Raw genomic sequence first — 17,858 nt, forward strand, 5'->3', positions numbered from 1 at the left:
TCCCTGCAAAGTAACACTATAATCTCGGCTCGGGGGGGGGGGGGGGAACGCCCCCCTGTATGCATACGTCGTGTTTGTATGAGCAATTAACTCTACATGCATATTTCAGCAAAAGTAGTTCAAAATAAAAGGAAAAAAAAATTAAATTTATCTAGTTCGTTTTCCCAAAATTTATGTTTCTAGAGTCCAAAAAAAACTAAAATTCGCTTATAACGAGAAGTCCATTATAACGACAATCTTCCCTCTGTTTGTGAACTGTCGTTATAACGGACTTTTATTGTACGTAGTTAGAACTAATCACGCTTGTATTATGAAAAATATATATTTATTTTTTAATGCTCAACCAATCTGGTTAAATAATGCTCAGCACTAGAATTTTCGCATGAAAATCTTTTTTCAGTGAATACAAATCGCTTCAATCCCTTACTGTTCATAACATTCTTTGCTAGATGGTTGAAACTTCAAATCGCAATGAAAGAAAGCACTTGTTTTCAAATTACAGTCCTTTCAATAAATCATTAAAAGTATGACTGAGATCTCCAACGATGTCAGCATGAGTGTTTCCAGAACCGTAAGCTTTCACGTACCCCAGCTCGCGACTGCGACCGTAATTATTAGAGCCATTCAACACTTTCTCAACACCGTAAGCTCTTTGATGTTGCACAGATGGTCCGTAAAATCCTTGATGAGACCCATGGCTTTTCCTGATAAGTTCGTCGAAGTTTACGGGAGAGCCGAGGTAACTTTGTCCTCCTGGGTTACCGAAATGTTGTTGATGATTTATGAAGTTTCTCTGACCATATACGTTGTTTTGAATTTGTCTCCCTAAAGTATTTGGATTTCCGTGTCCTGAATTTTGTTGTTGAGTATGCACGTTGGCAGAAACTATTCGGTTTACATTATTTCTTGCATTCTGGACCACAGTCGGCGTCCGGTACGGAACTAAAAAGAAGTAAATGAACAAAATCATTCGACATAAGTTTTGAGCAATGAATTATTTTTACGAGGCATTATTGCATTCTCAAGATGATTTTCTTAAGTAATTTCTCTTGAGAGGCCAATATTGTCATACGCGCTACTCATTTCTTTGTAGTTGCAGTATAAGACGAAAATCGAAACAATCATTAAATCATAAAGATAATATAATTAATCATTTGTGAGAGTGTTATAAGCTTGTTGACTAAATTATGCACAATCAAGTTATCCATTTTACACCTTTGAATTGCATTTCAGTTGTTATCTCATTGTGTTACCCAAGACAACAACTTATCGTTCGTGAATAATTTTACTGAAATTAATTTTAAAATACAAATTTCTATTTCAAGATCTAGATGAACTTTGACGGTTTTCATGGTGAAGTAATAGTAATGTTTTTTTAGATCCACATGTGCACCAATCTAACACCTTTGAGAGTCATAGTCAATAGAAGTAGTCCTTGAAAATTTCACGTGCCTTTCTCACGTATATTGTCGGATTTGTTTGACCCTTAAAATAGTTTCTTTAAGAATGATAATACCGTATTTACACTAAAGTTATGTCTCAGTAACTTTGTTCTTATGTCAAGGAAACAGATATTTTCTGGATATTATGCTGAGGTGAACTCGGAAAGAAAAGTCATCGTGTCCCCGCCGGGACACGAACTCAGGGCCTCTTGCATACCGGGCAAGCATGCTACCATCTACACCACTGGTGTCACGACCCTGCCTTCCTTATTTTACGCGCTGTGGCGTGAGCCTTTATGCTTATTCTTGAGATTCTTGTGTGCTAATTTCGTTTCCGAAATAAAAAATAAAGTTGAAAGGGTATCGAATTTTTGTGGTTAGCTATAAATTATTCTGTGCTGATCAAGTATGCATAAACGTAGGTGACATTTTTTTAGAGTAATAGCCCATAAAGTTTTTGAGATGTATTTCAAATGACATATACAAGGTGTTCTGTAAGTGTGTTAAATGCGGAAAACCCGTTTTACCCGCATTTAACGCTGTTCTTTCCCAAATTTCTTCCGTTTTTCGAATTCGAATATCTCTGTGAAAATTCACTTAGAAACGAATTTTTTTTGTTGGCATCAGGAGAGACAAGGCATAAACGTTCTAACTTGAAATTAGAGCACTGGGGAGACCGTATAAAAATGTAGATTTTTTATTTTGTTACACACTGTATATTCACTCTGAAAACTGGTACAAGGTTTCAATCATTTTTGAACGCATTTGAGCATTTTTTAAACTGGAATCATACCTCTTCGACGGACGGTCGTAGAGATAAAGGCCTTGCTAGCACTTACAAGATTCCCTGTGTATTACACCTAAACAATTATATGTAGGCCATTCCAAAAGTTTATAGTTTCGAAGTTAGTTCTAAGGATGAAACTCCACATACTTTTTCAAAATATTCCATTCAAACAAACTTATGCACAGTTGCAAAATGTGTAATGTATACAGATCTGCTTTCAGCTTCAGTGGGCGACCTCAGTCGCTCTTAGTCAATGTCAGCTGTAAGCGCTCGTACTGTTTATTTCGTGTAATCAGGGCCGCAACTAGAAACAAAAATTGTCCTATATCTCCCGGGGCAAGTATACATCTAAGCACCCCCTCTTTGTAATTCTGGACAAACAAATAGTGAACTTGGCGCCGTTCTTGGTTCAGAGCATGGGAACACCAGAATACCTGCCCTCCCGTAGTTTTTGCCCTGCGTGTACTTTAATTACTTCCAGTAATCAACTAAACTAATTCTTGCCCTGCAGGTGATCCAACGTACAAAATCGACTTAATCTCTCCTGATAGGTATCATTTCGATTTTGATTGATAAACATAGCTACAGCTTGTATGTTTGTGGGCACTACCGCTTCAGGAGTTATTCTCGTAGGTATGAGTCGTAAAATATGTAGACTTACTGGGATTTTTTTTCTACTTAATTGACTTCACCTGGCCTAGGATGAAACTCCTTCAAGTATACAACGTAGAAAGATAAATTTCTATATCTCCGTCATAGACATTAAATAAGGAAGAATACGTAGGATATTGATAGGCTTGGAGATATAATGAAGCTCCTACAACCCACGTGACTATTAAAATAACAAGAGCATGTGTGTGTAGTCTTCAAACGCCTTACCTGGCACTTGCGGCAGTTTCTTTCCTTCGTTATACGATTCGGAATATCCTCCTCTAGATCTGAACAAATTTTGGAAGCTCTGACCATAGCTGTCACCAGAGCTCTCATGAAATCTGGTTCGCTTTCCATGATGAACTTCGTGTGGTTTATTCGTTCTTCTGGTATAGGTAGAGCTCGAGACAGTTCGTATTCCATGTGACTGACGAGGTCCTCCGTTTTTTTGATGCGAGGAGTATGTTTCGACTTGTTTTTGGCTCGATGCTACGAGTTCTTCGTGGTGGTTGCTCTCTTCGAAGATTTCATAAAGATAAAATCCTTGAACAACGCCACATAGAAGAGCCAAGATAGTTATTACCTGCAAGAGAAGCGTGCGTATTTCTTGTATGAAAACAATGAGTTATATATAGAATAATAGGCAAGATGACCAAAGACTGTGATTATAACAAGACTAGTGAAAGGGGGAACCAGTCCTTCCCGAAACATTAGAAAATGACTGAATTTTATGGAACAATATGGTTAATCTATTTTTCTATCACTTTGGTCTCCCCCCCCCCCGAAATACTAGTCGTCCCCCTCCGAAATACATTTCTGGCTACGGCCCGGCTACAAACATCCTTACACTAGCCATATTTATTTTTTTAGCCATTAAAGTTATGTAAAGTACAAAAAAATCATATATATAGAATACTATTAGGTTTTTCCACCTAAAATGTTTGATCAGGGTGGGGGCGAAACTTCCCAAAAAACAGTAACTCTGGTGTGAGTGACTTTTATCAATCAAAATAAGAACCATTTGATGCAATATACACCTCTCCAATCAAGATACTTGTGCATTGATGCCAGTTTTATATAAGCCCGACATTCTGGACTGTAGAAACTATTCAAAGTCGTTTCAGAAGACTTACTCAAAATGGTCCAAATGTATGAAAAGTGGTTGTTATTTGGTGGTAGATCTGTAAAGTATAGTGTATTAAAAGTATAGGAAAAGTCTCATAAGCCAAGCTGTGTAATTTTTGCGATTGCTGTTCTCGACACGAGTGGCCATGAGTTGGACACGAGTGGACACGAATGGACGTGAAGTTGTGTCCCCGAGACCAAGAGAGAACACACCTGGAGATAATAATTATTTTTATCAAAAATGGAAGAGCATTCCTATCTAGACATCGCATCATCCATTTTTGGACATCCCCGTTGCTCCGGGCTGGCACTTCATAAAATAGAACCTTCGATATTCTGACTATAGAAGGAAGTAATTAAGCATATGGATTGCAAATCTCGTTCCGCGAAGAATTCGGAAAGATTCATGGAAGCACAGGAGTCGCTACATGTTTCTGCATAGTATATAGGGTTATTGTGCCTGGCCCCAAATGCTTTCATATTCTCACTTAATTGTCTGCCTGGTCCGTTTGGCATCGGTTCATCTTTTACAAGGGTGCCATCACATGTTTTCTTACTCCCAGTACCCTCGGAGGGTATGGCCGCGCTTTTCAGCTTGATAGTAAGACCATTCTCAAAGCAAAATAGAGTAAATCAATACGTTTATTCGGCTTAAAAATCACTCTTCCCAATGTTGACCGGTACTTTTCACGATCATGAGTCGTCGACTGAACGTTGATTTCCATCAAGCTCGGGTTCTATCTCGGCATGGATAAAAGAACACCAGGACTCTGCCACTGAACTTATCTCGTTGCCGACATCCCTTCCAGTCCAGCTTCGTGACAGAGTCTGGAACAAAGTGTGTGTACCTAACAGTCTGAGTGAGCATCTAGTGTTCTGATTTTTCAGTGCTGCCATCTATACTTCAAATTGTGAGTGAAGTGTAATGACTGAATATCTGTAGCGTTGTAGGCCTGTTGCTCTTTGTGGTGGGACTTTTTAACGCGGAGATCGGCTCACATTCGAACCTTTAAGTTGGGAACCACAGAAAACTAACTTTAGCCGACCACTGCTGTGGCGTCAGTGGGGTTCGAACCCGGATCATCGCGATGCGAGTCCGTCACTATGGCCACTAGATCACCAAAGTGGCGGTTCCATCTCCGCATTGCCAGCTGAAATCGTTTCCCATATCTTTGAGGAGCAAATGCGAACCGGTGCTCTATCAAAAAATGTATGTCAGATGGGAAAAATATCATTAGCATACAAGCACCGTACGCCTCCACTATACTTTTTCTTCGTTGTTCTATGTTATTTCTTCGCCCGTAAATTCCATTCTGAGTATGAGTGTACATCAGGGCCAGAACTAGAGGGGGCAGAGAGGACAATTGCCCCGGGCTGCAAAATTTAGGGGGCGGCAATTTTAGGTGGTAACAAAGGACACCGTTATAAAATTATCGAATTTTAAAGTTGTAGGGCGGCAAAATCATGTTTGCCCCGGTTGGTAAAAATCATAGCTACTGCCCTGGCGTACACAAAACCATTAGGGCCATTAGGGGCCATTCAAGTATTACGTCAGCATGGATGGGGGGTGGGGGGGGGGTTCCGATTTGCTGACTTTTGATGACAAGGGAGAGAGGGGTTTTGGATAATGCTTACGTCATCAACCGCCCTTTATGAAAATATGAAATATTCTTAATGACATCTTACTCGCTGCACCAAAAACGAGAAAAACCTTTCGATAGTTTGTGGGCACTTGAAGTAAAATTCTCCCTTATTGATAAGTGCCTACCGAGCCACTTTAGTGATCTCTAAACGTTTCGCGGATCCAAGTGGTCTGGAAATGTGTCTGGGCCGCTTAAGTGCTCTGGAACTGTGCCACGCATCATTCAAGTGATCCATAATTATATGCCGCGAATCACTTAAATAATCCGAGAATGTGCCGCGGGTAAGTTGAGTGATGTAGAACCGCATCGGGGGCCACTTCAGTGCTCTAAAACTATGTCATACGTCACTCAAGGGATCTCTAAATTTGTCACGGATCGCTTAGGTGTTCTGGGACTGTGTCCTGGGTCATTTAAGTGATCTGAAAATGTGCCACGGGCCGCTCAAATGCTCTGGAATTGTACCACGGGTCACTTAAGCGATCTGTAAATGTGCCGCTTAGTTCATTTTTACAAAATTAGGTTTGAGGAAAGCAGGCCACATCAGATAACCCCCAGGGCCATATTTGGTCCGCAGGCCAAGGGCCTTTATGCGATTTATCATTATATGGCTTATAGAGGTGGGTCACGATGAATTTATTATAGATAAATTTTGTTGAGAAGAGAGCGAAGACGGGCTCTCGACTGACTGCGTGGCGTTTGCGCCGCTTCCCCCTCCTCAGCTCCGAGGAGATGCCGAAACAACGACCGTCTAAGAAGACCGGGCCACATCACCTGCCAACATAGTGCCGTCCGGCGGACCGCTCCGTCAGTGTCACCTCCCCTGGTGAAGTAATCGTATTCATCCGCCCTTCCGCACCTTCCGTGCAACTTCAGATGCCGAAACAACGACCGTCTGAGAAGACCGGGCCACCACACCTGCCAACATAGTTTCGTCCGGCGAACTGTTCCATTAAAAACAACTTTATAACAATTTTGAGTTCATAGCCTTTTTTCAAATAACATTGAAATTAACAGAAATTGATTATAATTAAAATATAAAGGTATTTTTTTCCGAAATTTCAATTTAAAAAAATAAATTTTTGATCGTTGAGGGGGGCAAACGAGTCCCCCTATGCCCCCCCCCCCCCCCGTGTACGTCTCTGATCCGACCAATATTCGTTAGGATTGAGAGGGGCAGAGCTGATGACGAAATTTTGCTGACAAGGGGGGGGGTCAGAGTTTTGCTGACAAGGGAAGGGGTCAAGAATGGCTGAAAATTTGCTTACGTAATACTTGAACGGCCCCTTAACGTGATATCATGTGGAGTTTTTCTGAATTTGAGTTATAAAAATGTGTGGTCCGCAACGCTGCCACTGATCATAATATTGGTTCGGATATAAAAAAGTTGGCCACTCCTGGTCCATTCAAGTCCGACTTCTATATATAAGATTTAATAGATTTTCAGACATTTAATAGAAATACAACATTACTGACTGTATTAGTTACAGTCAGTAATGTTGTATTTTTACAATTTGGTCACCTTCTCGGTTTGATGAAAACCAAACCTAACAATGATAATTACAAAATTACGCAGGAGAAACAAATTTGCATTTGAATCGCTGATCAGGCTCGACCCAAGGTTACAAATGAATAAAATAAAACAATCCCAGCAAAAATTATGCGACCTTTTTGTAAATGAAAGGCATATTCTCCTAGTAGTACCACGAAACACGAATACTTAAGTCAATTCATGCATTTCTTTGTATCTTCATGACCTAGTATGATACTCATCCGATGAGACGGTCAAGGTAAAATTTAGCAAGTTTCAATAGCAAATCTATGCCATGTTCATAATGGACTAGTAAAGAGATGACATCTTAAGATTATTTTCTCTTTTACCACAGATATCCCACGTCTTTGTCTTATGTATATAGTCCTTCTTTAGACAACTTTGAATAAAATTTTAAAATCCATGTTGCCCCCACAAGGAAGAGGCAGACAGGGTATAAGTCTGAAGGGCCCTAGGGATATGAATATTTTTGATTCCTTTTACGATATAAATTTACTTAAAAATCAATATTAGAAGACCGGACAGCTAAAATATCTGCCTAGAAAATCGCCAAAGAATCTTAGCCTAGGTCCTCAGCTCAAGGTAAAATCAGTATCAGCTTAAGAGTTATTTATATGATATTTTTAAAATAATCGTTTGTATATAGGCTGTATTATAATATCACAAATTACAGTAAGAATCAAACACCATCGAATCAAAAAGAATGTTTTTGATTTTGAAATAATATGAATAAATACTACGATGTGAGATATTGCACATTATTTCAGTCAAAAACATACATTTATATAATTATACAAATATAAATACAAACACAAAGGCCATAGCAGGCAAATTGCCCGGCGAGGTGGCTGAAAAAGATGTCCACAAAAAAAGTGATAAATTAATGATTTTAGATTAGACGTAAGAGAGCTTTTTTTGAGCTTGGATGTGATTAAAAATGAACTAACTGATATATTGAAGGAAAATTAAGAATTGAATGGTTATTATGAAAAATAAAATGTATGCAAACTTACGGATCCTTTCATATTTTCGGTCTTCGGTTGTAACAGAGAGAAAAAATACTAAGAATAATTTCCAAGCATTCCTGTAACAATTGGTGGAGTATCCGTCAATAATTACGGGTGAAAATACCGTAAACAATGCAGTTTTTCTCAAAAAGAGGGTTTTTCCGCTTTCCCAGAGAATCGCGTGTGAAAAAAAGATGCCTAAATCGAGAGAAAAATTGAAAGACTTTCTCTTTGGCTGGCGATGCACCTCGGCCTCATCCATACTTCGCTTTCTTCGTTTTAGGTCATCGCTCTGATTTACGACCAGTTCTGACCACAATCTCGACCCGAACTCGACCCGACAATTTAAGAATAAAAAAGAAAATCGTATAATATTCAATGTACTCACACCCAAGCCTACGGGGTTCTCACGGATATGAAGCAAATGCGAATCATATAAATTATACTAAAAAACAAAACAAAAAACGGTCAATTACCATAAGAAATGAAAGTAACCCACTTATATTGGTATATATCCAAACATATAATTCATAATAATAATGTAATAGTACTTATTTTTTCTTTCACTCTTAACCCAGACATTGTTGGCAATGAAATTGTAATTTAAACCACCCTTAAAGCAATTTGACATTTCTAAATTAGGAATGCTGTGTGCTTTAAAGTGGTACTAGAACGATTTAAAATCGGATATTTTGCGTCAAAAATATAAAATATTGTTATAATCATATTTATTAAATAACATTAGGTATCCGACTACGTTGAAAACTTCATTTTAGAAGAAAATATAGATTTTTTATATTTTATATGAAAGCCCTATTTTCTTTGTGATTCCCAAACAGGCCTTGTTTTGTTTACAGACCCTCAGAGCTGAAGTTACGTCCATTTTAGTGTTGCGTTTTTACATACAAATAATCCGTGATTAAAAACTTTGAACGCGTTAAACGAAGAATGCTATCTTTGACATTTTACTTGAGTGTGAAACGCGATTTCTAAAAATCTAATTCATTGTATCACTACGAAATTTTAATATGATATTCTGCTGTATATTGCCGAGATTATGAACTAAAACCTAATGTCTATTACATATATATGTCTAATTACAGTCCTTTATAGACGAAATACAGAATGAAATTTCCAAAAATTCACACGTACATCAACAGATTTGAATGTAACTTATGAGCATATCATACAATCCTTTAAATTTTAGTTTTAGCTGAATAGTCATTTTTTGGTAATATTGATTTCTTCCTATCCGTCGGGGTTTGGCCACACGGATGCATGTTTTGGCTAGTTGAACTCGGTGGTTAGAAATTGCGCGTGTCAGTTCTCGCAAATATTAGCCCTTTTCCGGAACTTTTAAGACAAAGTATCCGGGTTTTCATGGTTGAGGAACTTTGAGCACATATGTGCAAATACGCCAATGATCATTATATTGATCTAGCATTCTTTTTACCTGATCTACTAAATTTTGAATGTGATGATGTAACTTTTAAAATTTTGAGCATGAATTTTTCTGAAACACGAAGTATTTTGTTATAACTCTGGCCTGTTTCGGACAAAATTTCTTTGGTCAACTTAAAGAGGGCATATTTTGAGCTTCCATAAATGCAAAAATTCGCTGCGTATTCGTGCGCTTTCTTGAAACAAAAAAATAAATTAGAAGAGACACTACACGGTCAAATTCAATATTCGAATTTTAAAACAATTTTTACTTCACTTTCTACAGATTAATCGAAAGTTAAAGGGTGGTTATAAATAAACTGACACTACTCAGACGTATGTAGCGCCCATTCTGATGGAAGTATTTTGATGAAACCTGGTATAAAGGATATACGGACCATGGGGAAAAAGATTCAATAAAAAATTAGTCCAATATTTTACCACCAGGTGAAAAAGTATTACTTTTTATTGTATATCTTTTTCTCATGGTCCCAATAACGTATATAACAAGTGCTAATGAAATACGTCCACCACAACGGACGCTACATACGTTGAAGTAGTGTCAGTTGAATTATGCTGACACTACTCTGATCTATGTAGCGCCCGTTATGGTGGACGTATTTCATTGGAACTTGATATACAGGGTGATTCAGAAAGAATGCATGGTCTAACATGAAACACAAACGCGCTAGCGCGTTTCGAAACGGCTGCTCCGCAAACGTTAAAATGGCATTCCTCTTGAAATTTATCGGGAGAAAAAGAACACCATGCATGCAAATATAACCTGGGGAAGAAGAAGAAACCGTATGCAAATCTGCGTCACAGTGAATAAAAGGCGTGGAAGCCAGCCCTGTGAAGTTATTCCAGCGTGCAACCGTTCTAACAGTTGTAACGTACTGGGTAATGGCACACTTTAGTAATACTGAGTCCACGCCTTTTATTCATTGTGACGCATATTTGCATACGATTTCTTCTTCTTCAGGTTACATTTGCATGCATGGTATTCTTTTCATGGTATATTTTTACCTCTGTTGTAACACACCCTACTTAAAACACACACTGTGGATATAACATACCAAAAGAATGTTGTTAACCAAAAAAATAATTCAGATATAACATACTGCAAAAATATGCCTCTAGGATCAATGGTGTTCGCCAGGAAAATGCCATACTCCTACCTATGTAATATGGTTTCAGTAACCAGTAATATGGTCCTACCTATGTAAGATGGTAACCTGAAACCAGTAATATGGTTTCAGGTTACCATCACAATCTTTTATTTTACCGCTGGATTTTTGTGAGTGAAAAAAAAATCACTATTATGCGTAAAAGTTTCTTTTTTATATTTGTCCAGGTAGATTTTTACATAAGGAATTCCCAGCCATATAAGAACCTCTTCAATTTTCATTCCCCAGGTTTGGCAGAACTATAATATTAAAACTTATACACCCAGTGGCCAAAAAATTAGGAACACCCTGCTACTCGCCACTAATATCGTGTGGGACCTCCTCTGGCTTTGATGACAGCAGTCATTCTTCTAGCCATGGACTCTACAAGTTGCTGAAACCGTTGAGGAGGAATATTAGCCCATGCCAACGAAATGTAAGCTTTTAATTCCCTTAGATTAAGAGGTGGTGTTTCGGAGCCACCAAGGAACCTTCCTTTCTTTCTCTCTTTGTTACCGAGCACAACTCAAGTCTATCGCCATCTATGGGGGATTTACTACCTAGTGAGTTTTGCCGGAAGTGTAAAAGTAGTGTTGTGCTTGATTTTTCAGCGCTGCCATCTATATTTCAGAAGTGAAGTGAGTGAAGTGTAATGATTGAATTACATTTGTACCGTTTGTAGGTCTGTTGCTCTCTGTGGCGAGACTTTTTAAAGGGATGATCGGCTCGCATTAACGTCTCGAAGTTGGGAGCCACAAAAAACCAACTTCAGCCGATCATCATTAATGAGACGGTGGGGTCCGAACCCTGGTCCTCGCGATGCGAGTCTGTCACTACGACCACTCGACCACCATAGTGGCGGAAATAAGAGACCAAGATTATACCTGGAAAATGCTCCCCAGATAGTGATTCCGCCGTCACCCGCTTGAACAGTTGTCATGCGACATACTGGATGCATGGCTTCGTGCTTCTTGCGGCACACACGGATCCTGCCATCAACGTCTTTTAAAAGAAATCTTGACTCGTCAGACCAGACAACCTTCTTTCATTCATCAAGTGTCCTACTTCGACATTCTCTAGCCCAAAAAGATCCATTTTCTTCGGTTTTGCAGCGAAATCAAAGGGACTCTTGTTGGCCGCCGGCTATTAAAACCAATTAGTTTTAAGATCCGTCTTGTAGAGCGTACGGATATGTTTTGTAATGATCCTAAGTTGTATTGCGCTGCTATTTATTGCATCATAGCTCTTCTGTTGCTGCACACAATGCGTGTCAGGCACCTGGCACCACTTTCGTTCACAAGCGATTTCCGCCTACTATCCCTCTTTTCGCTCGAAGTTTTTAGTTTAGCTGCCATTCTTTGAAGGCTCGAGATAGTGTTGTACGAGAAAAGCCAAGAAATTTATCGGCTTCGGAGATACTGGGACCACCCCTTCTGGAGCCAACAATCATACCGCGTTCAAAGTCACTCAAATCTCTTGTTTTTCTCATGAACAGACAATCCAACGTTAACTGGTGCTTCTGACCAGGAGAAAGTTTTTTATCAGCAAATCCGGTTTATTACGTCAGCGCACGTGCTGCAGGGACGAGTCGATGTTTGAGTGAGGGATGCTCCTAATTTTTTCGCCACTGAGTGTATGTCCTGACTCGACTGATGTTAAATTCGATTTTCTTCGATAAAATTTATTACCATTTTTATATTTTTTACCCAATTGTTTCAGCAATCATCATTCAAATCCCTCTCTCCATCTTGTGATCAAAAGTTAGCAAAGATGAACCCCGTTCCCATTGGTGCTCACGTAATGCAGTGAAACTTGATTAATTCGAAGTCCAAAGTCACTGGAAAAAAGTTCGAATTATCCAATTAATCTATCCTGGATCTGTAAAATACTACAAATTGCAACTTAATCATCAACATTCACATAGGATGAGTTTTATCATGGGCTATACGAAACTGCTTCCCAAATTTTGATAATTTATAATTATAATAATATTGATCTTAGCTGTTACATCTCAGCATCAGTGCTGAATTTCTTGACCATGTTTAAAGCCTGATTTACGGATACAGTTCATGGTCATCCGTTAAGAAACTGTTTCCAAAATGTTGCTTACCAAAATTTTGCTTTCTTATGCTATCAAGGGAATATATTACTTTCACTAAAAAATTACGATCTGAACATTCCGATAGTTTCCATAATCTTAATGACGACAAAAAAATTCAGATTTCGTATATTACACCTTGATCTATAGGCAGTGGCGTATTTACGGGGGGGGGGGGGCTTCGCGGGCTATAGCCCATTGCGGCAAATTTAAGGTATGATTGGCCATAGTGGAATGGGAGAAGGGCGACGGAATTTGTGTAACCCTCTGTAAATCCACCTCTGCCCAGGCAGCTAAGAACTAGGCCAGTGAGTGACTAAAAAAGTGACCTAGAGAGTTTGCAAACCCGTGAGTGAGCAGAAGAGTGACGTGGAGCGTGAGCAAGCATGTGAATAACCAGAAGCAATGATCTACAGAGCGAGGGACCAGGTCAGTGAATGACCTGGATGATCTAGAGCCAGGGCCGTAACTACGATTTTTGCCGCCCTTGGCAAACATGATTTTGTCACCCCACAACTTTAAAATTAGGTAATTTTATAACAGTGTCCTCTGCATAACCCACCTAAAACTGCTATCCCTTAAATTTTGCTGCTTGGGGCAGTTGCCCCCTCCCCCTCTAGTTCAGGTACTGCCTAGAGCAGTGGTCCTCAATCGGTGGTTAACAAAATTCGGTGGCGGCAAAATTCGTGTAGCCCACACTCGGCAAAGCCATAAATCCTCCTCTGTTTATAGCTTGAAACATGGGTGAAGATACGGGGGAGAGGGCATTGCCCTCCCAGCGTCAAAGGTGGAGACTACTGTATATGCGTACATATGAATTGACCCCCTTCCCCCAGACTTTCACGTCTATCTCAGCCTATGGTTGAAAAGCATAATCGTGCGCAGTCTCGATTCACCCCAGCTGAACAATGTTAAAATGGGCAATTATCAATAAACAGAGGAGAGGAAAAAAGAATTTCCAAACTTTTAATTTGTCTAAAAATTTGCTGTTAAACAACTTGATCGAGAAAATCAGAAATCTGGGGCTTCTTTTAGAATTTTTCCAAACTAAATTTGCTCATCCAAAAAAAAAAAAATCATCGGGAGAATTCAAAAAATTTAGAAATAAAACAATAAGTTTTAACACAAAATTAGATAGAAAACTCAAGGGGAGTTTGTAAGTGATCAAATTATACAAAATTCCAAGTTCCACTATATTGGCATACCGAAAGTTGTGGGTTCGATTCCCTAAACTTAAATATGGGACATTGCCAATTATTGCCAAAAATTATGCCAAAAGTAAGCAAAATTGCCAACTCATGCTAAAATCACAGAAAAGTTGCAATTGAGAGAAAATAAGTGCCACTTCAAATTGCAGTGAATTAGAAAAAAAAGGCAAATATGTCAGATGAATTTGTAGTCGTAATTATAGTAATGTAATTTCTGAGTTGAGAAGATAATGTTAATCGTTGATTTGAAGAAGAAAAATCCAATCTGGCTTCGTTGAAAATACGTGAAAAAACGGAACATTTTGGCGAAAAAGTCGTAACAGCCAGAAAGACAGAAAAAAACTGGGTCTCTCTCAGTAAATACGGGACCTATGGTCTCTCATCCTAACTATATTTAACGGTCTGTAAAGCGGGAGAGAAAAATGAATATAAAGCTAAAAGTGTTTTATAATTTGGACAGATGGCAGCACAAACGATATTAGGTCTGCTTTTGTTTGACTTATCATCGAATACGAACTGATAATTATGATTATAGTATATTATTAATAGCTGATAAAAAAGAACTGATGATCATGAGCCCGGATTATATGCGCTAAAAAAATGGCAAAATATGCACTAAAATGCTTTAATATGGTTTAAAAAACGTCGAAATATGCTGTAAAAGTAAAGATAAATCTTCATTTAAATATGTTGAGATAATGAGGTAAAAAAATTAGTGAATTTAAAAAAGTACCTAAAAATATGCATTTAAAAAAATACCTAAAAATATGCATTTAAAAAGTACCTAATAACATGCATTGAAATGTACCTAAAAATATTCATTAAATGTAACGGTGAAAAATATTCATTAAATGTGCCGAAAAATATGCATTTAAAAGTACCTAAAAATATGCATTTAAAAGTACCTAACAATATGCATTTAAAATTACTTAAAAATATGCCCTAAAAAGAATAATACTCAATGGTAGAATATTTTTTCTTCACAACATTAAAGAAATTTGATAAAATTTGAAGAATGAAAAATTAAAAATCATCTTGTAAACATTGGTATAATGTCAGCGATGGAAAAACACTTATTTCTAAAATTTCGGTGATTTTATGCATTTACATGCGCACTATCAGGGCCTGTTCCTCGTAAGTTCGTTCCCTGGGCCAATATGAATTTTTGGGAGCTCTTTTTTTTTTTAGAGGCATGGAAAGGGGCATTGCCTAAAATACAAAACAGCCATTTTTGGGGTCCTGAAAATTTTTTGGCTCTGGGCATATGCGAAAAACAGGCCCAGCTGACTATGAAAAGCGCTAAAATATGCATTTGCATACCCTGATTATATGCATTTCCGTATAATCCGGAGATAATTATCATTATATCATTTAATTTTTCCCGACATTGATGAAAAAGGTTTCATTCCTCAACTGGAATTTGAAATGCATTGATTTCATTAATTTTATGTGAAACTCAAGAAAAAATACGACCACACAAGGGGGGAAAAAAAAGAACCCGTTGTGGAGGCGCCGGGTATCGATCCCGGTACCTCTCGCATGCTAAGCGAGCGCTCTACCATCTGAGCTACGCCCCCGATGATGCCAACGGTCTTATTTAGGATGCCATCCCGAGCCCTAAGGTAAACTGAAAATTTTCACCTAGGGAAAGCGAAACTACTTTTGATAGAAACAAGGACACTCATAAAGTAATTCGAGGGCCATTCCTTTTCACCACGTTTCTTAAATAATATCTTTCAATAATCAACTACTGCAGCGATTTGAAGACATAAAATGATTTTCTAGAAATAAAAGAATATACAGTACAGTAATTTGAAAAAAAAATCCGAATGAAATAGGTGTAAACTTGTATTTGCTGCACATGCCCAAGCCACCCCACTTCCTACCAACTTTTGCCACCAGTGGTGTCTGGCCACGACCACCTAGATAACCTAGGTTATATAGGAGGTCGTGGTCTGGCCCGGGGATGCGGTGCGCGCTCCAGCACGCACGATACTTTGTGACATGGGTCCGAACACCTCCTAGAATCGATTCGGAGATCAAAATTTCCTATATAAAAATAACAACAAGCAACCACAATTTCAAAACACTTCCGACACCCTCTTTGCCACTCCATAGAACCTATAGAAATATATGGTTTGAGGCCCCCCCCCCCAAATATTTTTGAGTCCTCGCAATATTTCTAATAACCTGACGCCTATATAGAAATAAAATCTCAAATGGGGGAGGGGGTCCCAGCATAGGCACCGGAACTTGGGCACTGAGTCTGTTTGAAAACACCCCAATGAATTTTACGAAAATAGAGTATGAAAATTGAGTTCCGTGTCATTTTTCAGTGCCCTCAATGTTTTCTTCATGTCGGTGCCTCCTGATCCAGGGCCGCAACTGTGGTGAGGAGCAGGCGGAACTGGTGCCCCGGGCGCTGGACCAGAAGAGGTGCCAAATTCACCCTTTTACTGCTTCTTCTACATGCCAGAGGACGCCAAAATTCCGGCTTGCCCCGGAGTGTCCCTAGGGACCTGGTCTGGGCCACAACTGTTTAAAAAGGATATGAAATTATAAAACCGAAAAATGAGTCCAATATCTGCTACATACATTTGCTGTAAATTATTATTAACTATTTGTTAATAGGAATTATTCCGCAATTCCGAAATGAAATTTATTTAAAAACCACAAGTGAATAAAAACTACATTATTTAAAAATGAAAAACTGCATCATATTGAAAAATTAAAAAAAAAACTAGTTTATAAAAATTTAGTAGTAAAAAATAGGCAAAAGCTTAAATTATAATATTTTTAGTTTTGCAAAGTTTTCACGAAACTCTAATAATACAATAAAAATACAGTAAAACTCCTCTTAACGGATACCCCCCTCATATGCGGTCACCTCTCTTTTACGACCAAATTGTAATTTCCCCGTGAATAATAAAAGTATGCTTTTCAAACCCCCTGATTAATAGTCACCCCTCTTTTACGGACGAACTTTTTTCTCCCACCGGTGCCCGCAATAGATAGGGTTTTACTGTATTGGTAATAAATAGGATTTTTTTTCCCATTTATCAATGCACATGTACATTTTTCAAAGATATGTACATTCAACAATAATTTGTATATTTATCAATTATCAAAGTGTGTTATCATACTATGAATATGAACAGTATACAATTGCATTACAGTAAAAAACTCTTTTTGCGGACACCAGTGGGACAAAAAATTTCGTCCGTAAAAGAGTGGTGCCCGTTAGTCCGGGGTTTGAAAAGTTTTTTCCAAACCCATATTATTTGGCCGTAAAAAACGGGTGACCGCATCTGAGGGGTGTCCGTTAAGAAGGAATTTTAGTGTAATTTGTAATTTTTTATGATATATATTTTTTGTGACACATCATAAAATTTATTGTGTGTGTATACGTGTGTAAATATATCTGTACATGTGTAAATAGAATATTATAGACAAGTTTAGACCAGAAATAGACCCCTTTATAACAAATTATTATTGACCTGGAAGGACAAGAAGTCCCTTTAAGGTCATAATTTGGGTGTATACATATGTTAATTTTTTTTTTTTTTTTGTGCAATTTTGTCTTGTTATCTGTCTTTTTTATGTACCTTGTTACGTGTTCTGTCCAATAAAAAAAAAATGGAAGTGAAATTTTCCGTGAAAATCCCCATTTTTATTTACTACATGCATTTTGCTGCAGGTGCATTAGCCATTTTTGAGACTTAGATTTAGATGAGATGCCGTC

General features: G+C 38.2%; 1 protein-coding gene and 1 non-coding gene across 2 annotated transcripts; both read right to left on the minus strand.

Annotated features, from left to right (window-relative positions):
* Window positions 1-310: 310 nt before the first annotated feature.
* On the minus strand, window positions 311-8,453 carry LOC149073052 (uncharacterized). Its single transcript, XM_089246669.1, has 3 exons — window positions 8,211-8,453; window positions 3,109-3,463; window positions 311-942 (listed from the first exon to the last, which is right to left on the minus strand). The coding sequence occupies exons 1-3, from the start codon at window positions 8,220-8,222 to the stop codon at window positions 497-499; spliced, it is 813 nt and encodes a 270-aa protein (XP_089102795.1). The 5' UTR covers window positions 8,223-8,453; the 3' UTR covers window positions 311-496.
* Window positions 8,454-15,620: 7,167 nt separating this feature from the next.
* On the minus strand, window positions 15,621-15,693 carry TRNAA-AGC (transfer RNA alanine (anticodon AGC)). Its single transcript has one exon. It is a non-coding gene; the product is annotated as a tRNA-Ala (tRNA).
* Between the last annotated feature and the right edge of the window lie 2,165 nt (window positions 15,694-17,858).

This window comes from Pholcus phalangioides, unplaced genomic scaffold (assembly GCF_987345545.1).
Source record: "Pholcus phalangioides strain wild (caught in Gottingen) unplaced genomic scaffold, Ppha-v1.0 ptg000017l_1, whole genome shotgun sequence".
NCBI lineage: Eukaryota > Metazoa > Arthropoda > Arachnida > Araneae > Pholcidae > Pholcus > Pholcus phalangioides.

What these genes read in the sequence shown, in the direction of transcription:
- LOC149073052 (XM_089246669.1), bottom strand. An exon ending in GAAACTGCCGCAAGTGCCAG is followed by an intron (nt 943 to 3,108) that starts GTAAGGCGTTTG and finishes ACTTCTTTTTAG; the next exon opens with TTCCGTACCGGACGCCGACT.